Source organism: Camellia sinensis, chromosome 3 (genome assembly GCF_055761805.1).
Source record: "Camellia sinensis isolate YWXY chromosome 3, ASM5576180v1, whole genome shotgun sequence".
In the NCBI taxonomy this organism is placed as follows: Eukaryota; Viridiplantae; Streptophyta; class Magnoliopsida; order Ericales; family Theaceae; genus Camellia; species Camellia sinensis.
Window position 1 is genome coordinate 53,917,828 of NC_138963.1, and position 24,045 is coordinate 53,941,872.

General features: G+C 34.1%; 1 protein-coding gene, 1 long non-coding RNA gene and 1 other non-coding gene across 3 annotated transcripts; 2 read left to right on the forward strand and 1 right to left on the reverse strand.

Annotated features, from left to right (window-relative positions):
* Nucleotides 1-872: 872 nt before the first annotated feature.
* LOC114281320 (histone H4) lies at nt 873-1,389 on the reverse strand. The gene has a single exon (XM_028223775.2). It carries the CDS (start codon nt 1,299-1,301, stop codon nt 990-992), a length of 312 nt encoding a protein of 103 aa, XP_028079576.1. The 5' UTR covers nt 1,302-1,389; the 3' UTR covers nt 873-989.
* Nucleotides 1,390-14,833: 13,444 nt separating this feature from the next.
* On the forward strand, nt 14,834-14,905 carry TRNAH-GUG (transfer RNA histidin (anticodon GUG)). The gene has a single exon. It is a non-coding gene; the product is annotated as a tRNA-His (tRNA).
* Nucleotides 14,906-17,028: 2,123 nt separating this feature from the next.
* LOC145820857 (uncharacterized) lies at nt 17,029-24,045 on the forward strand. The gene is made up of 3 exons (XR_014362901.1): nt 17,029-17,473; nt 19,003-19,091; nt 23,749-24,045. It is a non-coding gene; the product is annotated as an uncharacterized LOC145820857 (long non-coding RNA).

Consider the following 24,045-nt stretch of genomic DNA (forward strand, 5'->3'; position numbering starts at 1 on the left):
TTTTAAAATTATAATTTGAGTATAAAAAATTTGTTTAGTGAATAAGTTTTGAATAAATAGAAAATTTTTAATATGACATATAATATTTAATATAAAAACTTACAATTCATAACTAAACACACAACTTAAAATTTTATTAAAACTCACACAAATTTTAAAAATTCAAAAAATATTTTTTTTAATATATAATAATTAACATGTATCAATTACAAAAAAAAATAAAAAAATACACTACTCATGTTTATTGTAGAAATATAATTTAAAAACTCTATCCAAACAATATTAGAATGTGTAGGTAAAATTATAATTTAAAAATTCTTCCAAACAACCTAAATTTTAGGGTAAATTATACTTTCCAATCCCTAAATTTAAATTTAATACATATCTTTACATTTAAAAAATTATATATTTGAATTTATGGTGAATTCAATAAAAATTAAAAACTCTATCCAAACAATATTTGAATTTAATCCACTCTTAAAATTTTGATTAAATTTTCATTTCATTTAATTACATATTTATATCAAAAAAATTCAAAATAATCAAATATCAATAAATAATTAAATTTTTTAATTAAACTTACATTATAAAAAAAATAAATAATCATTCTTAAAATTATATTTTATTATTCTATTTTTTAAAACAAACAAAAACCAACCCTATAGGCTCGAAGATTCTTGGGCCACTCATCTCAATTTTCCAAAATACAGGAGCTCCGATCCAGATGAAACAGAGTACATGTTCAAGCACTGAAATACATTTCTATAAAGACAAACATTCAAATATTGCTAACCTATAATTCAAAGCTCTTTTCTCTTGCACCCAAATAGAATCCAATATTGCAAAACCAAAACCAAAAACAAAATCCAAACTTTGCAACAAAATAAAGCTCCATTACTTGAGATTCAAAAAAAAACAGAATTACATAAGATTGATCGAGTGAGGAAGAAGAAATAACATCTACAATCGGTTCGCTTGCAACAGACAATCTAACCACCAAATCCATAGAGAGTCCTTCCTTGCCTCTTGAGAGCATAGACCACATCCATGGCCGTCACCGTCTTCCTCCTAGCATGCTCCGTGTAAGTCACAGCATCACGAATCACATTTTCCAGGAAAATCTTGAGAACACCGCGAGTCTCCTCATAGATCAGCCCCGAAATTCTCTTCACACCACCTCTCCTCGCAAGTCTGCGAATCGCAGGCTTCGTGATGCCTTGAATGTTGTCTCTGAGGACTTTCCTGTGCCTCTTCGCACCTCCCTTTCCCAGGCCCTTGCCTCCTTTTCCACGACCAGACATTTTCTGAAATCTAGGGTTTTGAAATGAAAGTGAAATGAATTTGAATGCTTGATTTGAGTTTTTTTGGTGGAATAAAAATGGAAGTGTGTGGGTACTTTTATAGTGGATTTCGGGGAATTTGGAATACTGGAAGGGGTGATTGTGGCCGTTGGTTTTAGATTTGATCGCACGGGTTAAAAGGTCGATCCGCGTCACATGGGTAAATTTGATATGAGTCGTTGATTACGTGTCAATCGACGGTGAAAAGCGTTTTAATGATCGCAAAACGGATTGTGTTTTTTTATTTTTTATTACAGAGAGAGAGAGGAAAGATGGTTTTGGCGGCTTTGAAAAATGGAACGAATTTGATTTCAAATGTGATGTTTGGTAACATTTTTAATTTTCTGTTTATATTTATAAAAATTTAAAAAACTCGAATAAAAATTTATTTGGTAAAATTTTTGGTTTATAAATCAGTGGTCTCAGTTTATAAATTTGGCCAAAAAATGAAAACACAAAAAATGTGTTTTCATTTTGAGTTTTCAGTTTTTTTTTTTTTTACCACCCAACACTAGCCACCACCCGCCACCATTTTCCACCACCGTCTTCCGCCGCCACTACCCACCACCTGCCACCATTTTTCACCACCACCCACCCTCCACCACCACTCACCACCCACCTGCCACCACCCGCCACCACCACCCACCTGTCACCCACTCGCCACTATCACCACCACCTACCCCTTGCCACCACCACCACCACCACCCACCACCCACCACCCACCTGCCATCCACTACCCACCACTCGCCATTACCATCCACCGCCCGCCACCACCACCCGCCACCTACTTGCCATCACCACTCACCATCCACCTGCCACCACCACCCACCACCACCACCACCACCAACCACCCACCACCACCACTACCACCACCACCACCATCACCCACCCGCCACCTACCTACCACCACTACTCACCACCACCCACTCACTATCACCTACCACCCGCCACCGTCACCCACCCACCCACCCACCCACCCACCTACCTACCACCACTCACTTGCCACCAACACCTGCCGCCGCCACCGCTACCACTACCCACTCGCTACCACCCACCACCCGCCACTGTCACCCACCTAACCACCATCACCACCCACCACCCACCCGCCACCACCCGCCATCCACCACCCACCCGCCACCACCCGCCATCCGCCACCCACTCGCCACCACCCACCACCCGCCATCCGCCACCCACCTACCGCAACCACCCACCACCCGCCACCACCACCTACTCATCACCACCCGCCACCCGCTACCGTCACCCACCCACCCACTACCACCACCTGCCACCTACCCGCCACCACCTACCACCACCCGCCATCCGCCACCCACCTGTCACCACCACCTGCCACCGCCACTGCCACTACCACCGCCACCGCCACCGCCACCGCCACCACCACCCACTCGCTACCACCCGCCACCATCACCCACCCACCTACTACCGTCACCCACCACCAGTTACCCACCACCCACCGTCACCACTTTCTACCACCGTCTTTCGCTGCCACTTGCCATTTTTCACTCTTTTTTATATATTTTAAAATTTTTAAACATTTTGTCAATTATCAAACACGTTTATAGTTTATGTTTTTCTAAAAATAAACAAAAAATAAACAAAAACCAGTTTATAAAATTTTTGTAAATATAAACTGAAAACGTAAACGTTACCAAATACAGCGAAAATGTTTTCATTGAAATTTAGTTCAAGTTTGGCATTTTTTAAAAAATTCAAAAAGTTAAAAAGTCACTATCTTATTTAAGTCACTATCTTATTTAAGTCACATCATCTCATTTAAGTCACATCACTTCTCTAATACATCACTTCAAACCTAACCCAAATCCAACCTATATTTCATAAAAAGTCAAAAAGTGCACTTATTTAGTCTTCCCAAACTTGACCTTAGGGTTGGTTTGAGATATTTTAAAAAGTATACTTTTTGATTTATTAATTTATATGGATTGGATTTGGGTTAAATTTGATGTGATGTATTAAAAAGATGGTGTGATTTAAATAAGATAATATGACTTAAATAAGATAATAACATTTTAACTTTTTGTATTATTTAGGCCAAGTTTGGCTACAAAGGAAAAAGTGCACTTATTTCATCTTTTTATCTTTTTTAGGTCACATCAATCAACATCTTCTCTCTACTTTTTCTACACATAATACAAAAAAAATCAAAAAATATACTTATTTAGTTTTTCCAAACTAGGCCTTAATGTACCCCAAACCAAGCCTTATTAGCGGAACGCAACACCACTTCTTTTCGGCTGAGGGCCATTTTCATTAGAGTCTGGGTGGGGGAAGGCCCAGGCCCGTCAAATTGATCTTTTTGTTAGGGTGAAATTGTGTGTAAAATAAGATTTTTAAGTCTAATAATATTTTTATGGAGATTTTTTTAAAAGGTTTCTGTTATTAAGGTTTTATAATATAAAGGATATTTAATATTTTTATAATATTGAAGGTCCCTTAATATATAAAGAAATTCACCAGCTAGAGAAAATTACTCCCTTTAGTATGTAATTTTCTCTGATTTCTCTGGACTTTCCATAAAATTTCTCTCCAGAAAAATTGATTCCAGTCTATAGATTTTTAGAGAATTTCTTTAGTTTTCACAATAATTCTCTAGGTTCAAACTAGAAAATTTCGATACCTTCCCAACCACGATGTATAATACACAAATCGATCACCCAAATAAGCAATGACAACAACCAATATATATATCCAAAGAATTTCTCTGGACTTTCTAGAGAATTTCTCTCCAGAGAAATTCTTTGGATTCTAATTTAGAGATTTTATTTGGATTGCCTTCCCAATCACGATGTGGAATACATAAATCGATCACCTAAATAAGTAACAACAACAATCAATATACATATATATATATATAGAGAGAGAGAGAGAGAGACTCACTAAAAAGAGAATTTCTCTGGTTTTCACATGAATTTTTCTAGGTTCAAACTAGAAAATTTCTCTGCCAAGAACAAGAAAAATCAAGATTATAATTCGGATGGAGAAAAAACAAAGAAATGAAAGAAATCCAATTAATTGTAGAGAAATGTGAGATGAAAGAACAGAGAATAATCCATATAATTAAATCCAAAAAAACTCATGAAGACAATTACACTTTCTGTGGTCAAGATGAGTTTATAACTTTAAAAGCTCAATCATGCCTTTTTTATTCACTTTCAGATCTCTTAGCTCAATCTGTTATTCACCCATTACGAATATATCTTCAAACACAATATATAAACTCACCTGTAACAATCTGTGCAACTCTAACAACGATTCTTCACATACCTATCAATTATTTACGGCTAAGGTCCGCTACGGAGCTGGAGGCGGCGACGGCTACCGTAGACTCCTTGTCTTGTACCATCTCCACCATTCCTCTAGCCTTTGGAGAGTAGCAAAGCATGAAGCACAGAAACTTGTGAACGCTCGATAGAAGAAGCAATGAGCAAGAGATCAAGATGAGCTTGGAAGACGAGGAGACTGAAGATGACGAAGAAACCCTAATAGTGGTGGAGAAGACGTATCTATGAAGCAAGGAAGAGAGGATCGACATAGTTTGTGTATAGATAGATAGATAGAGAGAGAGAGAGAGAGAGAGAAAGAAAAAAAGAGAAAGTGTTGTAGAAAGAGAGACATGGAAGGAGAGCAGCTTTATGGTATTGTCATGACCCAACCCCAGGGGCTAGAACTAGAATCGTAACTTACTAATTAATTATAATCTTAACATATTAAATGGCGTAGGCGCAGGCGTAGGCAAAGTGGAGGAAAGAAAATAATGAAACAGAAATTTAACTTCATTCTACTATTTTGATAAAAGAAAATATATCTATAGGGTTTTTATTATTTTATTATCTAGTGACCAGCCAACAGTAAAAATAAAATAAAAAAACAAAACAAGAGGGAGAAAATAAAAGAAAAACAAAATAGCAGATCATCATTAAATTCTTGTGTGGATTCCACTACACGAGATTATGGGTCTTCTTTAGTTCTCATCGCCTAAAAGGGTAGCAGCTATAAGCATACAGCAAAGTAAGAAATATTATACCAAGAGTATATGGGACACAAAATAACCATGGATAGTTATTTAAGCTAAAACAATAACTTAACTTAATTTGAATAAACAAAATAGTAAAGTGGCAGAAACTAAAATACAGAAATTATGTAAATAAATAACCATAATCACGGTACAAAACAGAACAGAGGTCACTGTAGTGACAGTCAGAACAGAGGTCAATGGATCCATGACAAATAGAGGGTCACAAGATAACCAATCAGAGGACAATGATTTATTTAAGTCCCTCAATGCATGGGACTCCCGTGGTGGTACTCACAAAAAATAATTACTTATAAAATCGTTGTCAAATAATTTTTAAAATTTAAACAAACATATCCATGAGTTTCAATTAAATAAAAAGAGTTCAAAAAATAATCAACGTAATCGAAATATTAATATAATTTATAAAATATAAATTGCGTAAAATAAATTATGGTAACTCAAAACATATGTAAAATATATTATGATAACTCAAGATATAATATAACTCACCTTAAGATTATTTCCTTATATTTTCTTCCTATTTTTCTTATCTTTTCGAGACTCCTTTCTTTGCAGTACCTCCCCTGATTTTCCTTCTTTTGGTACCTCTAGTTTCGTTGCCTCGGCTTGCCTTATATACACAAGGCCCGTGATGACTCACCATCTGGTGTGTATCTTTATAATGATGAATAGATCCAAAATTATATATTTTGTACAGGTGGCTTAACCTACAAATGCCACCTTTCATCATAATTAACTCATAGATTTGCTATTTTGATTGGATAACTATCTTATTATTATTATTATTATTATTATTATTATTATTATTATTATTATTACTTTTATATTTATTCATTTAAATTTTGGTGCCATTTTACTTTGGTTCCATTCTTCAAATAATTATATATTATTTATTTAGTTATTTATTTATTTTTTTAATAATATATTATCACATACAACCATAATTATATATATAGCTATAAACATTTATGTGGTCTTTAATTAAACATTTAGGGTGTCACATTTCTCCCCTCATAAATAAAAGTTTGTTCCCAAACTTAACATACCTTGGTGTTCGAAGATGTGTGGGCATTTGGCCCACATTTGACTTTCAGTTTCCCATGTCGCTTTTTTGATTCGATGATTTCTCCACAAGACTTTTACAAGAGGTAGTCTTGTTCCAGAGAACTTGATCACGACGATCGAGAATTTGCACTGGCCGCTCTTCATAAGAGAGATTCTCTTAAACTTCTAAGTTCTCATAATTGAAAATATGCTCTGGATCTCAAAGATACCGTCGAAACATCGAAACGTGAAACACATTATAGACATTAGACAGTTCAGGTGGCAGTGCAAGGCGATATGCCACAAGACTGATCCTTTCTAGTATCTCGAATGGCCCAATGTAACATAGGTTTAACTTCCATCGCTTTCCAAATCAGATAACTCCTTTTTGTTGGTGAGATCTTGGCAAACACATGATCCCCTATTTGAAATTATAAGTCCCGTCTCCGTGTATCTGCATAACTTTTTTGGCAGCTTTGGACAGTGCGAATTCGCTGTTGGATGAGTTGAATTTTATTACTTGTTATTTGCACAATCTCGGGGCCTAACAGTTTCCTGTCTCTGATTGTCGTCCAACACAGAGGTGATCGACACCTCATTCCAAACAGTGCTTCGTACAGTGCCATTCCAATGCTTGCTTGGTAGCTGTTGTTATAAGTGAATTCCACTAAAGGTAGACGCTCATCCTAATTACCTTTGATGTCCAACACGCACACGGGTAACATATCCTCCAAGGTCTGGACTGTTCTTTCAGATTATCCATCAGTTTGTGAGTGATAAACAGTGCTACACTTCAATGTAGTTGCCAAAGCCTCTTGCAATTTGTTCTAGAAGTGAGACACGAAGTGGGGATCTCAGTCAGACACGATTAAAACTGGGGTACTATGCAACCATATGATTTCCTTGATGTATAAAGTGACAAACTTATTAAAAGAGTACTTGATTTTAATTGGCAAAAAATGTGCTGACTTCATCAATCAGTCTACTATAACCCAATTGCATCATTCTTTGAGATTAACTAAGGTAGCCTGACCATGAAGCCCATAGTGATGTGTTCCTAGTTCTACTCAAGTATAGGGAGTGATTGCAATATTCTTGCAGGTTTTTGATGTTCCATTTTAACATGCTGACAATGTAGATATCTGGAGACATAGCTTACTATGTCTATTTTCATTCATGTCCACTAGTAGTGTTCCTTCATATTATGATACATCTTCATATTGCCAGGGTGGACTGCAAACCTCGAGCTATAAGCTTTTACCAATATATTCTTCTTGAGTTCTGAAATGTTGGGTACGCAAATTCAATTTCAAAATTTCAGCATCTCATTGCTTATAGTGAAGTCAGGATCGAGCGTACTTCTTTGCTCCTCATACTTTTTCTTCAAAAGTTTATCTTCATATTGACGTGCTTTAATTTCTTCAATCAAAATGGGTTCCACAGTTATATTGGCGAGCAAACCATTGATCTTGCGGGAAACGAGAGTGCACGCCAAACTTCTGGTCGTCTTTCGGCTTAGTGCATCTACCACCACGTTAGCTTTACTTGGATGGTGATAGATCTATACATTATAGTCTTTCATAAATTCTAGCCACCGTCGTTGCCTCATATTCAGTTCTTTCTGTGTAAACAGATATTTAAGACTCTTATGATCAGTGTAAATCTTACAGGTTGCACCATAGAGATAATGACACCAGATCTTAAGGGCAAAGATCATCACAGCCAATTCTAGATCATAGGTTGGGTAGTTTCTCTCGTGAGTCTTTAATTAACGTGAGGCATAAGTAATGACTTTTCCATTTTGCATAAGAACGCAACCCAAACCATTATATGAGGCATCACTATAAATTACAAACCCATTTGTTCCTGCGAAGAGTGCTAGTATAGGAGCCGACACAAGTCTGCTTTTTCAAATGGTGTCTTTTTTTGAGTTAGCTGGGTCAAGGGTGATGCTATATTCAAAAAAAATCTTGCACAAAGCGTCAGTAATAACCAGCTAGACCTAAGAAATTTCGAATTTCTAACACATTAGTAGGTCGTGGCCAGTCCACGATTGCTGCAGTTTTTTGGGGGTCAACTGAGATGCCATTTGTTAATGACGTGACCGAGGAAGTGTACACTAGTGATCCAAAATTCGCATTTCTTTAACTTGGCATCAAGTTTGTGATCACATAGTGTTTGTAAAACCGTTCGCAAGTGCTGCTCATGGTCTTTCGGTGACTTGGAGTATATGAGAATGTCATGAATGAAGACAATAACGAACTCGTCAAGATAGGGTTTAAACACTCGGTTCATGAGATCCATGAAGGCCACTGGAGCATTTGCGACCCCAAATGGCATGACGAGAAACTCGTAGTGCCCGTAACAGGTTCTGAAGGTAGTCTTTTTGATGCTTTCTGTTTTGACTTTTAGTTGATGGTAGCCAGAATGCAAGTCAATTTTTTAGAATACTTGGGCACCTTGAAGTTGATCGAACAAATCATCAATTCGTGGCTGAGGGTATCGATTGTTGATGGTGACCATGTTCAACTCCCGGTAATCAATGCATAACCTCATTGTGCCATCATTTTTCTTCACGAACAATACTAGAACTCCCAGGGCGAGGCACTAGGTCGAATAAAGCTTTTGTCCAGTAGTTCCTAGAGTTAAGTCTCCAGTTCTTTTAATTCTGTCATTGACATGCGGTAAGGAGATTTCGATATCGGTTGTGTACCAGGTTGGGTTTCAATGGTGAACTCGATTTCCTAGTCAATTGGGGTACCAGGTTGGTCTTCAGGAATGACATTTGGGAATTCTCTAACCACAGGTAGGGGTGGGCAACGGTTTATCCGATTCGCAAAAACCACCCAATTTGCCCAACCCGTATACAAATGGGCGATTTCGCAAACATAATATAGGCGGATGCGGTTTGAAATATGACATGCTTGCAGGTTGCGGGCGGGTTGCGGGTTTAACCCGTACCCACAAAAACCCGCCCCGCACTTTTTTTTTAAAAAAATATTTATTTATTTATTTATTTTTTTATGTTAACCATTGATTTTATTCCTATATCCTACCTAGATATTTTTTCCAAAAACAAAACACCCTTTATTCTTTGAACTTACTCTAGCATTACATTTGCTAATAGTATTATATCAACTGAAACTGAATAAATACTAATCATATTATTATTGTTACATAACTGAACTTGTCCCGAATAAAGTGTGATTTGGAATTTTAAATTCCTTAATAAATATGGAATTCTAGTTTAGGATTTTGAAATATGTGCTTATGTTAGTTTATGATTTGATTTAAGATTTTGAATGATTTGTTTGTGTTACGAATTGATTTTGTTGTGTTTTAATTTTATAAGTTTTAATTCATTAATTATTAATGTTGGAACATTTTAGAAAATTGGGAGAAAATGGCCCAAAATAAATACTTACAAAATGAAAAAAAAAAAGGCTCAAAAATAAATTTTTGAAAAAAAAAGTCCAATCCGTAAACCGCCCGCACATCCGTGAACCCTATCCGCGCAAACCATAAACCGCACTGCGGGCGGTTGCAGGTTGTCTTTTCCCCAAACTGCATAGATACAGGCGAGTCCAAACCGATCTGCAAACCGTCCAAATCCGAACTGCGAACACCCCTAACCACAGGGATTGCATTAACGGTGAGGGCCCTTTTTTGTGTATCGATCACATAACAGATGCAATTATAACAACCCTTTCTGAGAAGTCGTTGGGTTGTCATGGAGGATATAAGACAGGAAGGGGTGGAAATTCTAGTTCTATCAAAGACAAGCTCGATGTGGTTTGGTAGGTAGGTAGGTGGAAGGAGACCTTTTTCGCTTCACAATTAATAGAGGCGTGGTTAGCAGCTAGCCAATCTATCTGTAAGATCACATCAAAGTTCCCAATACAAAAGAGCATCAAGTCTATGTATAAGGTTTTGCCTTTTAGGGATATAGAATAAGATTTATACACATTAGCACTAAGGGCAAAATTACCAGAAGGAAAAGACACAAACAAGCTATATCCTAAGGGTTTGGGTGTTGATGTCAACTTGGTAGCAAAGTGTGGCGTAATAAAAGCATGAGTTAAACCCGAGTCAAAGAGAACATGAGCTAAATGATCACAGACAGAAAGTATACCTAACACCACGTTTTCGGTAACTTCCGGTCTTCCAAGTACCAAGGCAAAAGCCCTTCCTTGGCCTTTTTGGTCCTTTTTCTCTCCTTCAAGCCTGTAGGTTTTCTGACTGGTTCAAAGGGGCCGGCTGTACGATTGGTAAGCTTTGGACAATCCCTCAGTAAGTAGCCAACTTGACCTCATTTTAAAGCATTCTCTTGTGTCTTGATGGTTAAGGTGCAAAAAAACTTTTCCATGTCTTTAACCTAAGCGTCTGTTACCATTGGGTCTAGACCGCTGGTAAATGTGGTGCGTTTCAGAACCTGAAATTGTTTGATTGTAACCGGCTCTTTTCGCCTCTCCGGCATCCCATTGTTTATGTTGGTCTGCAAGGCTTGCAAAAAGCTAGTAGGCACCCTTTCCATGATTCTTTCCATCGATTCAATGCCACTAACTGATGACTCGCTTCCATTACTATTATTGGTCATTCTACATAGTAATAAACAAGGCATTACATTCATAACATAGCATATATATAAAATACCAACTTTACTATTTTTGCAAATATAATAGTACATCCTTGTCCCAAAAATTATGTTAGTGTCTCATCTCTGTGGTACAAAAACAAAATAGGGAACTCATCATGGTTAGCTTACAAAAGAATTTTCTTCTACAAAATCTAGATCGACGGGTCAAACAACCACGGGAAGTAGTGTTGCATAAAAAACTCAACCTCCCACCCTAACTATACCACACCAAAACAAACCCATGTTGCTTGGACTGTGTAAATGGGAAAAGATTGTATGTATCCCTAAAATGCTCGATCAACAATCCATCCAGGTATCTCGATGTATGATAAGCCATTACTAAAATTAACATTCGGAATATTAATAATTTCCGAAGAGTTAGGGATGTTGGTGAATATGTGGTGCTTGGGGTAAATGTTTCGTCTTCGTGCAACAAAATCTGCGGATAGAGGCCAATGATATATTGTGGGCGGTCATATCCTAGGGCCAGGACGAGTATGTGGGTGGGTCCGAGATATCGTTCGCGCGTGTTGGGCGGCTCTATCTCCATGATAAATATGCTACATCAGTCAGATCAATCTGTATATATATTGGCCGACCCATCAAATGGGCAAGCCCTGGATGTAGTCTCCTAATTATATCTTTTGAGTCAACCCATCCTTTTGGTGAGTCGGGGGCGTGGTGCTCTGCTAAGATGTCCTCCAAATTTATAGCCCCGAGCTCCTCCCAAAATGCCTCATCAAGGTTAAACTCGGACATTCCTACATCACCAGAATTAGTCATAGTACAAACATAAGAGTTTACATAAAAGGACTAACATTGCAGGTAAATATTTATTTCTTTATTTTATGTATTATTTCTAACCATTGCTCTAATACCACCTTGTCACGACCTAACCCTAGGGGCTTAGGGCTAGAGTCGCAATTTATTAATTAATTCTAATCTTAACAAATTAAATGGCGCAGGCGGAGGTAGAGGTAGAGGCAAAGTGGTGGAAAGAAAATAATGAACCAGAAAATTAACTTCATTCTACTGTTTTGATAAAAGAAAATATATCTATAAGGCTTTTATTATTTTATTATTCAGTGACCAGCCAAAAAAACAAAAGGGAGAAAATAAAAGAAAAATAAAATAACAGATCAATATTAAATTCTTATGCGGATTCCACTACACGAGATTATGGGTCTTCTTTATATCTCATCACCTGAAATGATAACAGTTATAAGCATATAGCAGAGTAAGAAATATTATACCAAGAGTATAGGAGACACAAAATAACAATGGATAGTTATTTAAGCTAAAACATTAACATAACTTAATTTGAATAAACAAATTAGTAAAGTGGCAGAAACTAAAATACAAAAATTATGTAAATAAATAACCATAACCACGGTACAAAACAGAACAAAGGTCAATGGATTCATGACAAACAGAGGGTCACAAGGTGACCAATCAAAGGCCAATGGTTTATTTAAATCCCCTAAGGCATGAGACTCCCGTAGTGATACTTACAGAAAATAATTGCTTATAAAATCATTGTCAAATAATTTCTAAAATTTAAACAAACATGTTCATAGGTTTCAATTTAAGTAAAAAGAGTTCAAAAAATAATCAACGTAATCAAAATATTAATATAATTTATAAAATATAAATTGCGTAAAATAAATTATGGTAACTCAAAACATATGTAAAATATATTATGGTGACTCAAGATATAATATAACTCACCTTAAGATTATTTTCTCCTATTTCTTCATATTTTTCCTACCTTTTCGAGACTTCTTTCTTTGCAATACCTCCCATGATTTTCCTTCTTTTGGTACCTCTAGTTCCGTTGCCTCGGCTTGCCTTATATACACAAGGCTCGCGATGACTCACCATCTGGTGAATATCTTCATAATGATGAATAGATCCAAATTTATATATTCTGTACAGGTGACTTAACCCACAAATGCCACCTTTCATCCTAATTAACTCACAAATTTGCTATTTTGATTGGATAACTATCTTGTTATTATTGTTATTATTATTATTATTATGATTATTACTTTTATATTTGTTTATCATTACTTTTATATTTATTTATTTAACTTTTGGTGCCATTTTACTTTGGTTCAATTCTTCAAATAATTATATACTATTTATTTATTTAGTTATTTATTTATTTTTTTAATAATATATTATCATATATAACCATAATTATATTTATATATATATATAGCTATAAATATTTATGTAGTATTTAATTAAACATTCAGGGTGTCAGAGATATGTCAAATTTCTCTATGATATATGGGTGTTGGATTGAGGGAGATATCACAAAATAATATTGTGGATCCCTTTAATTGCTAAAAATGGAATAGTAACTTTAGACTAATTTTTCCTATTTTTAATTACAAACAATTTCCCCATTATTATTAGGAGTTATTGTGTAAATTGAATTCAAATCAAATAATTTTGAAGTATGATTCAGTGTGTTTTGTTTCAGTTTTCTAGAAATTGAGTTTTTTATTTTTCGTTTTTGTTTTTTTCATTTTTAGTGAATATTTTTAAAATTTTAAGCAATTTTTTTACTTTGTTAGATGCATCTTACTTAGATGTATTTAAATAGTAAAATATTTATAAAAAAAATTTAAAAATTAATAAATACACAAAAAAAATGAAAAATGTATTGAATTTTCGTTTTTTTTTTATATTTAGTGAATTTTTAATTTTTTTTTTTTACAAATATTATACTTTTTAAGTGTATTTATGTTAAGTATGCCTAAAAATTTTAAAAATTACTTAAAATATTAAAAAAAATTAATGAAAACAAAAAAAATACGAAAAATGAAAAAATAATTTTTTTTATAAAATAAGTTCTTAAAACTGAAACCAAATAAAGTGATTAGATATCAGTCCTCCAATAGCCCAATAGTTGAGTGGAAAGTTGATTTACATATTTCAAATCCGCTCCTAGTTGCCATTAACTTGCAAAACAAGCCTATAGAGTTTCACTAGTAGGTGTGTACCCTTTAGGCCCTCCGATTCAGAAGTTAGATGTCTTATTTGAAAGAGATGGATGATTATCATGTCGTGTAGGTAGGGTTTCTTACTTGTTACCTCAATGAATCTGTGGTGCCCTTTTTGGAAGGTGACATGGTGTATTTGTTTCGGAGACTATGCCCTAACATTCTTGTGGGGTCAAGTTGTAAGTAGAGCTCCAGAACTTTGGCATTGTATGATCGCCACGTTTGGCGCTGTTAAGGTTTAATGGATAATTGACCTTACACTTGGGATTGCAAGCCTTGATCCCCGAGTCAAACCTCCGACTAAGCTAGCTTGTGGTATTGGATTTTGGTTTCTCTTGTGGAAGGTCAACTTTGGATTAGGTTAGGTTGGGTTGGACAGGTCAAACAAGCCCAGTTGAATGGTGGGCCATAGTTATCAACCTTCATTAAATTTAATGTATAAAGAATAATTTTAATTTTTCATGGGAATGCTAATCATGTCCTCAAGTAAGATTGATAGTTTCTTAATGTGTAGCATAATCAAACATGGGTTTGATGGGATCCACAAAATTATTAATCCAATCTAACCACCTAAGAAGCCAAACAACCATGCCGTGTAATTATTCTATAATTTCATGATACCCTAGGAGAGATTATTGTAATTTACCCTTTTAATTAAGGATTGGTTGAACTAATTAAACGCAAATTGTTTTTCTATACATGTATTAAAGGGAGAAATCTTTGACACCTTGTGGCTGTAGTTTAGTGGTGAGAATTCCACGTTGTGGCCGTGGAGACCTGGGCTCGAATCCCAGCAGCCACAAATTCATTAAATTTTATTTATTTATCTTGGGAAAATGATTGGTGGCCCTAAAAAAATTACCCCTAATTTCCTTTTTTGGAAACTGTTTTTTTTTTTCTTTTTTTTTTCCTTTTTTTTTTTTTTTTTTTTTTTTACTTGAAATGGAATTTCGGGGCATTCGAGCCCCGAAATCTCGGGCCCTCAAGCATGACCGTTTATCTTGCGGGCAATGGTCACAATTTTTGTCGCTCAAAACTGTCAAAACGACGTCGTTTTGATAATTTTAAACCATTTGAGCCACACAAATTATGACTCTCAAACATTATTCTTATCTTGCTGATTAGTAATTCCATATACAACATTTATGGGCAATGGTACGTTTTTTCAAGTATTTGTGCAATTTCCATTTACAGATTTTTTGGATACTTTTATGGTATACATTTTAATTATTAATTTTTAACTTCATAAAAATTATACTGCCCATTGCCTTGTATTTTATAATTTTTGCTCAATAACATGGGTTAAATAGTATCTCCAACCCACTAGACATTAGGGTTGTAAATGAATAGAATCGTTCGTTAACAAACTCAAGTTCGGTTCGGTAAAGGCTTGTTCAAATTCGATTCGTTAAATTTTTATTGCATTTGAATTCGAGTTCGAAATTGTTAAAATTTTAATAAATCTAAACATACTAAAACTGGGTTCGTTAACTGTCCGTTTAACATTTATTTAAATAATAAACTAAATATATTATTATATAATAAATAATATAAAATTATGTATAAAAAATAGGATAAATATGTTATTTATATATTTAAATAATGTAAATAATAGCTAAATTTATTTATACGTAAATAATAACTAACTATAGATAATATATTTATATAATATTAGTGGTAGATATTATTATTTTGGTAAGATATTGACTTTTCTTTTATTAAGTTTCTATATATTGTATATATAATTGTATAATTAAAATTTCAATTGTAACTTTAGTCTCATATACAAATATAAATTTATAATCTATTTGGCTCGTTAAGGCTCGTAAACAGGCTCGAGCTTGAGTCAAGATTGAGCCAACTAGGCTCGAGCTCGGTTTATTAAATTTTCATTAAGTTCGAACTCAAGTTCGAACTTATTAAAATCTAATGTCTGTTAATTAAAATACCTATATAGCTCATTTGTTTCAACTCAAATGCTAGGTACCTGATTAAGTATTTTGTCTCAACTCACATTCATTAGCTAAATATAGCTAGCCTTAAAGTCAGGGTAAAATCTGTTTAACCGTTATGATCATTTCCGTCCATCTTTGTTCTTAATTTGACATTTAAGTGAGTAGTAGAATATGGATGAATAACTAAAATAAAATAAAAAATGTGAAAAACATTAAAAAATGAATAGACAAATAACATATATACATTAGAATAAAACTATATGTACCAATTGGCATACTAACAGATGATGTAGCATAATTTTAAAGATTTTGGGTATTTATAATTTATATAATGTCATAATATATAAATTATAAATACCCAAAATTAGTACATAATATATATTATAATAATTTGTTTTAATAATTTTTAGATAAATAAAATGCCAAATAACATTGGTGGAGATCATGTTTCAAAAAAACAAGAAACTTGCTAAAATTATTCGAAACATGCCATTATATAGGACCCATAAATAACCACTTAGTTTACCGCAAAATTCTTAAATGACTATATATTTCTTTGTCTTATTATTTTAGAAAAAATGTTATATATAATTTATTTCTTACATGTTTTTTTTTTTTTTTTCATTTCCAAACATGAGTAAGGGATTGTTTGGGGTGTCCTAAATAAGTGTACTTTTTGTCTTTTTAGACTAAAAAGTTTATGGAAAAAATATAGATGTTTGGGTTAACTTTTTGACTTTTTATGAAAAAATGTGTAATAAAAAATTATAAAAATTGGTTTTTAGAGGAAAATTAGATTAGAAGTTGTGCAATCATAATTGTTGACTTTTGGTGAATAGTGTTAACTTTTTAACTTTTTGAATAACTTTTTTACTTTTTGACTTTTTTTACCTCCCCCAAACTTGACCTAAGCTCCTTATGTATTTATTATAATAAAGCTGGGTAGCTTGATATGTTCTCCCTGAATGGCCTGAAAATGCTGACACTTTCCCTTTCTCCATCAATCAAAAATACGATTTGCCTTTTCTCTTCTTCTGTATCTCTCTTTCCCATACCCAACAATCTCTCTCCTCTCTAAACTCTTGAAAACCCTCAATCGTCCCTCTCTCATCCGGAACTACGGTTCAACTCGTCAAAACTCTCTCGCCCATCCCTCTCGTCTCTGTGTTAGGTAAAGAAACCAGAGTTGCGATTCAACTCTTCAAAACTTTGGTCAATGATCCCTTTCTCATCCCTCTCGCCTCTGTGTTGGGCAAAGAAACCGGAGCCGATTTAAACTCTTCAAAACCTACTCGCTCATCCCTCTTTCATCCCACTCGTCTTTGTGTTGGGTAGACAAACTGGAGTTGACTCCTCTCATACGCTAACGACGCTAGAAACTCCTCTAACCATGCATCGAAAGACTAGAATCTTAGGTAAACCCGACATTGCAAAACTAGGGTTTTGCTTTGGCATCAATTTTTGTACGGATTCATAAATTATGACTGTTTGGGTTTGCGTTTTGCCTTCAATTGATATTAGGGTTACGATTTTGCTATCAATTTGTGTTTTGCCTTCAAGATTATATTACAATTTATTTGGAAAAAATTTGGGGCTTATAAATTAAGGATTATTAGTTTGATTTGAGACTTGGATTCTATGAATCTACATTCTATGAATTTAGGATTGTATAACTGGATTCTATGAATTTTTTTTTTGGGGATTATGAACCACAAAGTATATCAAATTTTGGATCATCAGAAATCACATAGTATATCACAAGCAAAACCTCATATTTCAATAAATTGAATCATTGCCGAATCACATAGTACAAGAATTTTTGCAATCCACTAAACCCCAGAAATTTACAACATACCTGACAAAACCCCAAAAATTTACAAGATTCCTAGCAAAAATTTACACATGCATTGCAGCCAAAATCTCAATCATTTATTGTCGTCATCAACATCCAAATATGCACACACACACATATATATATATATATATACATCTATATAATAAGGCACAAAGGTTTTTGAAGATGTGTGAAAATATATCAGAGATACATTTGTATCAATGGTTGAGATCTTTCCTGATCAACATCTAACGGTTGTCTCTCAAACACTCTTCTTCTGTATCTAACGGTTGTCTCTCAAACACTCTTCTTCTGTCTCTCAGACATTCCTTTCATTCCTGCCCAAGTGTATCAAACACTCCTCTTCTTCTGTCTCTCAAATGTCTGTTTCCCACCTACCTCTTCTCCCTCTCTTCTTCTTGATTTCAAATTTTAAACTCTTTATCTACCCATTTCTCTCTCAGCTTTTGCCTCCGCATTTCTCTCTGGCTTCATCAGAGCTTACTCCGACCGTTGTTCAAAATCACTCCGACCTGCAGCTTGGTTCTCTCCGGCAGCTCGGTTCATTCCGATCGTCGTTCACTCTAGCAGCTTGGTTGCAAAATTAGAGCTCATTTCGACCACTCCTGCAAGCTTGGTGTGATTTTAGTTTTATGATTTGGGTTTGATGTAATCTGGGTTTGATTTTAGTTTGGACCTCAAAATATATTGGAATCATGTTGGTACATATCTGGGTTTATGGATTGGTCTAATTTGAGTTAGAATTTGGAATCACGTTGGTTTAATATATTGGAATCATGTTGTTGTGTAGTCTTATGTCTGGGTTTGTATTCATTTGGTGGTAATATCTGCTATGGAGTTTGTATTCATTTGTATTCACAAGTTTGTGTTTGTGTTTGTATTCATTTGTGTTTGCTCTAAACTGATATGTTTTCATTATGTATTGGTCTATATTTTTCTATATAGGATTTGGATTGCTCTAAACTGATATGTTTTACTCTAAACTGATATGGGTTTCTATATTCATTTCTATATGTTTTTCTATTTGGTTTACTGTTTATTTATTTGTTTTTTTACATAGATATTTATTTATGTTGCTCTAAAACCCAGCTCAATTCTCTCCGACAGCTCGGTTCACTTTGATTGTCGTTCACTCCAGCAGCTCGGTTGCAAAATCAGAACTCACTTTGACCACTCCGGTAAGCTTATTACAATATGAGTTTGGTGTGATTTTAGTTTTATGATTTGGGTTTGATGTCTTTGTTGGGATGGGGATTTTTTTTAGTTTTATGATCTGGGTTTGATTTTAGTTTGGCCCTTAAAATATATTGGAATCATATTGGTCTAATTTGAGTTAGAATATCTGGTTTAATATATTGTTGGTCTAATTTGAGTTAGAATTTGGAATCATGTTGTTGTGTAGTCTATTGGTTAACACTATGGTTCTCTCTTTCATTCATTCATCTAATATCTGGGGTTGTTTTCATTTGTATTCATGAGTTTGTGTTTGGTAATATCTGCTATGGGTTTCTATATTTTTAGGATTGCTCTAAACTAATATGTTTTCATTTCTATATGTATTGGTCTAACTGATAGTTTATAGTTTATACATATCTATTGGTCTAACTGATATGTTTTGGATTGCTCTATATTTTTCTATACAAGATTTGGATTGCTCTAAACTGATATTTTTCTATATAGGATTTGGGTTTCTATGGTATAGTATTCATACGTTTTGCTCCAAGAAGATAAAGAATAGTATCAATGGTAGAGTCCAGTTTAAATTCATATATTATAAAGAGAAGGTTGAAATTAAGGAAATAACACATTTGGGGGTGACAGAGTGCACCAGATTTAATATATGAATTTCAAATAGGGGCATGTAGTATCAATGTGAAATTAAGGGAATAACACACTCTTCATAAAAGTATATATGTGTGTATAGTATCAATGTGAAATTAAGGAGTATAGTATTCTATGTTGTCTTCATGAAAAAAAAAATGTATTCAACTTACAAATATTTAACTTAACCCAAGTATTTAACATAATCTGTTTTTTTTATAACATTTTATTATAAATAAAAAATAAAAAATTGTACCATTCAAATAGAATATATTTGTTGTGTGATTCTAAAAAGGAATGGACTGTTTTTTTCATTTAATTTTTTTTTTGAATATCTAAAGTTCCTAATTAAATGAAAAATTTGAAAGACTTCGCATTTTAACATTTATGTGTAATATGGCAAGAGAGTTTAGGGTTTTTTTTTTTTTGGGCACCTTTTTAAGGGAGTATAGTATTCTATGTTGTATTTCAAAAAATTCTGCACAATGTATATATATCTTTATTACTTTAGTTGTCTTTATGAAAAAAAAAATGTATTAAACTTACAAGTATTTAACTTAACGCAAGTAATTAAGACAATCTCCAACGGTTCACCAAACTTGACATCAAATTTGAATTTTGATGAAAAAGTGACTGTTTGGTGCTCCAACGGTTGCACCAAATCGGTATCAAATCCAAAAAATTCATCAAAGTGAGAACAGGCAGTAACTTTCACCATTTCACTGTGCGTGACCATTGGGGAGACCAACTGGTCGACCAGCCGGTTGACCAATCGGTCCACCGATTCCTTACAAAAATTTTGGTTCAAACAGGTCAAAAGGTTCAAAGAGGTAAAAAAATAAAAAAATAAAAAAAAATATGCCTTATCGGTCGACCCCTGTTTTGATGCCCACCATTGGAGCAGTCTGTATCAAAATGAGAAAATGGGTTTTTTTTAACTCAAATTTAGTGAAAAATTTGGTAAACGATTGGAGATGCTCTAACATAATCCGTTTTGCTTTGAATCAAATTCACCAAGTATTTAACTTAATCCAAAAAAATGTATTTAACATTTTCTTATAAAAAAAATAAAATAAAATTGTATCATTTAAATGTAGTATATTTGTTGTGTGATTCTAAAAAGAAAGGGACTGTTTTATTTATTTATTTATTTATTTTGAATATCTAGAGTTCCTAATTAAAAGAAAAAATTGAAAGGCTTGGCATTTTAACATTTATGTGTAATATGAAAAGAGAGTTTATGTTTTTTTTTTTCCACCTTTTCATGGGAGTATAATATTCTAGGTTTTTTAAAAATTCTGGTCAATGTATATGTGTGTATTACTTTAGTTGCTTCATGAAATAATTATTCATGAAATAATTCTGGTCAATGTATATGTGCTTCATGGCTTTGTTATCTGGTGAATTTTTGTTTTGTTTTTTTTTTTTGCATAAATTTATGTTTTGACTTTCCAAGTCATAAATGGTGAATTTCAAAATATTTATGACTATAATGGGTTTTGATTTTGTTTTTAATTTCATCTCTATAAAATTGAAGTCAGTTAAGAAAGAGAAAAGTTCAAATTTGGACAATTATTTTGCTCCGGTTTTAATTTATTATTTTAATGTGTTTGTGTAAAAAATCTATTCTAAACGCTGGGTTGACTCAAAAAATGTGAGTTTTATTATGGGTTTCTCAAAGAATGTAGAGAGAGAGAGAGACAGAAAGAGAGGTTATTTGGGACTTGGTTTGTGGTTAGTACTATGTGTTGTAGAAATTAGTGTGATAGGGAAGGAACTGTTTGTTTGGAGCTATTTAAAAAGAAAGTAAGGGTGATTTATTTAGTTGATCTTTCTACAAAAAAAAAAGTAAACTCACACACTCAAAAAAATGTATTTCACATTTTATTAATAAAAAAATTGTACCATTCAAATGTAATATATTTGTTGTGTGATTCTAAAAATAAAGGGACTGTATTTTTCATATAATTTTTTTTTGAATATCTAGAGTTCCTAATTAAAAGAAAAATTTCGAAGACTTAGCATTTTAACATTTATGTGTAATATGGCTAGAGAGCTTATTTTATTTATTTATTTATTTATTTCACCTTTTTAAGGGAGTATATATAGCGATCCTGGTTTTCCCCGTCATATAATGTGTTTCGGACTTAGGTTCCGTGGTTGGTTGATGTTGTCTATATCTTGTTTCCATCCTTTAATTCTTTGTATTTGAGTTGTGGGATGTGTTGGGTAAGTTTGGAACAGGTTGGTTGGGTGTTGGAACAAATGGTTGTTATCCAAAATTTGGCATCTTCGCTCGAGCGAGGCTTTTTGCGCTCGAGCGAGCCTTGGGTTTTTGCTTCTTCGCTCGAGCGAAGGTTCTTGCGCTCGAGCGAGCTTTATGTGGTGTGTCTCTTGGCTTGAGCGAGCACTCCTGCGCTCGAGCGTACGTCTACGCCTTGGAAAAACCTGAAGGTTGGTATTTTTCGCTCGAGCAAGATTTTTGTCGCTCGAGCGAACGAGCTCTATGTTTTGTCTTCCTTCGCTCGAGCGAGCACTCTTACGCTCGAGCGTGCATTTGGGTTGCAGACCTGAAGCTTTGAATTGTGCGCTCGGGTGAGGCTTCTTGTGCTCGAGCGAGATGTTTGTTGTGTCTGGCCGTTCAAGCGACCACTTCTTCGCTCGAGCGAGCGCTGTATATATCAGTTTGCAGCAGCGGGTTTATACATCACTTTTTCATCTCCTTTTCTTCTCAAACTCTAGATCTGGCAGCCTCTCTCTCTACATACACTCTCTCTCTACAAATACTCCATGTTTTCTAGGAGTTTTCTACCCTAATCCCTTTGTAAGAAAGTTAGAGCTTGGCTTGGGCTTCCCATTGATCAAAAAATTTATGGATTTGGAACATCTTGGGTTTCACTCTTCTTCTCTTTTGAGCTCCTAACTTTGAGGTAGGGATAATCTACTCCTTACTATGAGTTTTGACATAAATGTGGGTCATTTTGTATAGATGGTGGTGTTTGGGAGTTTTGGGTAAAGTTAGGGTTTGTTTTGAAATTATAAAAGAAGGGTTTTCATGTCTTTGGGCTCCTTTGTGTATGAGAGGTCTTGAGATTGGATCCATTTGTGTATAATTGATGAAATTGAGTATTTGGGACTTGATGTTTGATAAGGAGAAGTTTTTCCCTAGTTGGAAATTAAATAAACTATTTGTGTATAATTGATGAAATTGATTTGAAGATTATGAAATTGTAGGAAATTGTGATTAAGTGGTGTAGTTGGATTCATAAATCACTCACCCATGGAAAATGTAATAATTTATCTGTTTGATAGATTTGTTTATCTGTCTAGAGATAATTGTTTTGGGCTATCGGTGGAGAATAGATATGATTGTTGTAGAATGGCATGATGATTAGGCAAACTGAAACTAATCAATTGGAATATATCATTGAATATGACAGTTGGAATAACACATTGAATATGTGCATTAATTGATCATTGTATATGATGAAGTGTTTAAATACATTGCATATGTATCTTTGTTTGGGAGGAGATAGGGGATGTACTCCATTGTTTGGGAGGAGATAGGGGATGGACTCCATTGATAATTAAGTTGGCCGGAGTGTCCAGGGTGAAAGTCCTGAAACCTTATATACATCTGAATGATGTTGATGATTGAAGTGTTGATAATATGAGTTGTAGTCTCATTTTGAATTGTCAATGAATTGAAGTGTTGTTATTTTTATGAGTTGTAGTCTCATTTTGAATAGTCGATGAATTGAAGTGTTGTTTTTATGAGTTGTAGTCTCAGTTGAATTACTTGGATAAATGAGCCATGTTAATAAAGTGAATTGGAAATAGAAACGAAACTGGGTTGAAAGATGAATATCAATGTTGATGGGTTATAGACATGGTGTAAAGCGATGTACATGTGTTGAACATTTATCAGATGCTAATGTTTTAGTTATTTCTCATATTTGGTTTAGCATATCTCTACTGGGCTTTGGCTCACCCTATTTGAGACACCATTTTCAGGTACAGGTGACATGCCGCCTCCAAAGATGTAGCTTGGAAGGTTTAGAGGTTGAAGGCTTAATTTTGTTGTTACCTTTTTGTATTACATGTAATTCAAGCGAAGGGCTTTATATGCAAAAGAGTTATGACTCTCCTTTTGTTGTAACTAAGTGTCTGACTTGGAAAGTTGTAAGTCTGTAGGGCAATTATTTTGTTGATAACATGTAATCATCTTTTGTAAAGAACACTCTGGTGAATGTAATTAAAAGGTTTCTTTTATTAATTATGGATCTTGTGAATGATTGATTATGTATTATT

Excerpts from the sequence above, each read along its gene's own strand:
- LOC114281320 (XM_028223775.2), bottom strand. The coding sequence starts at position 1,301 with ATGTCTGGTCGTGGAAAAGGAGGCAAGGGCCTGGGAAAGGGAGGTGCG.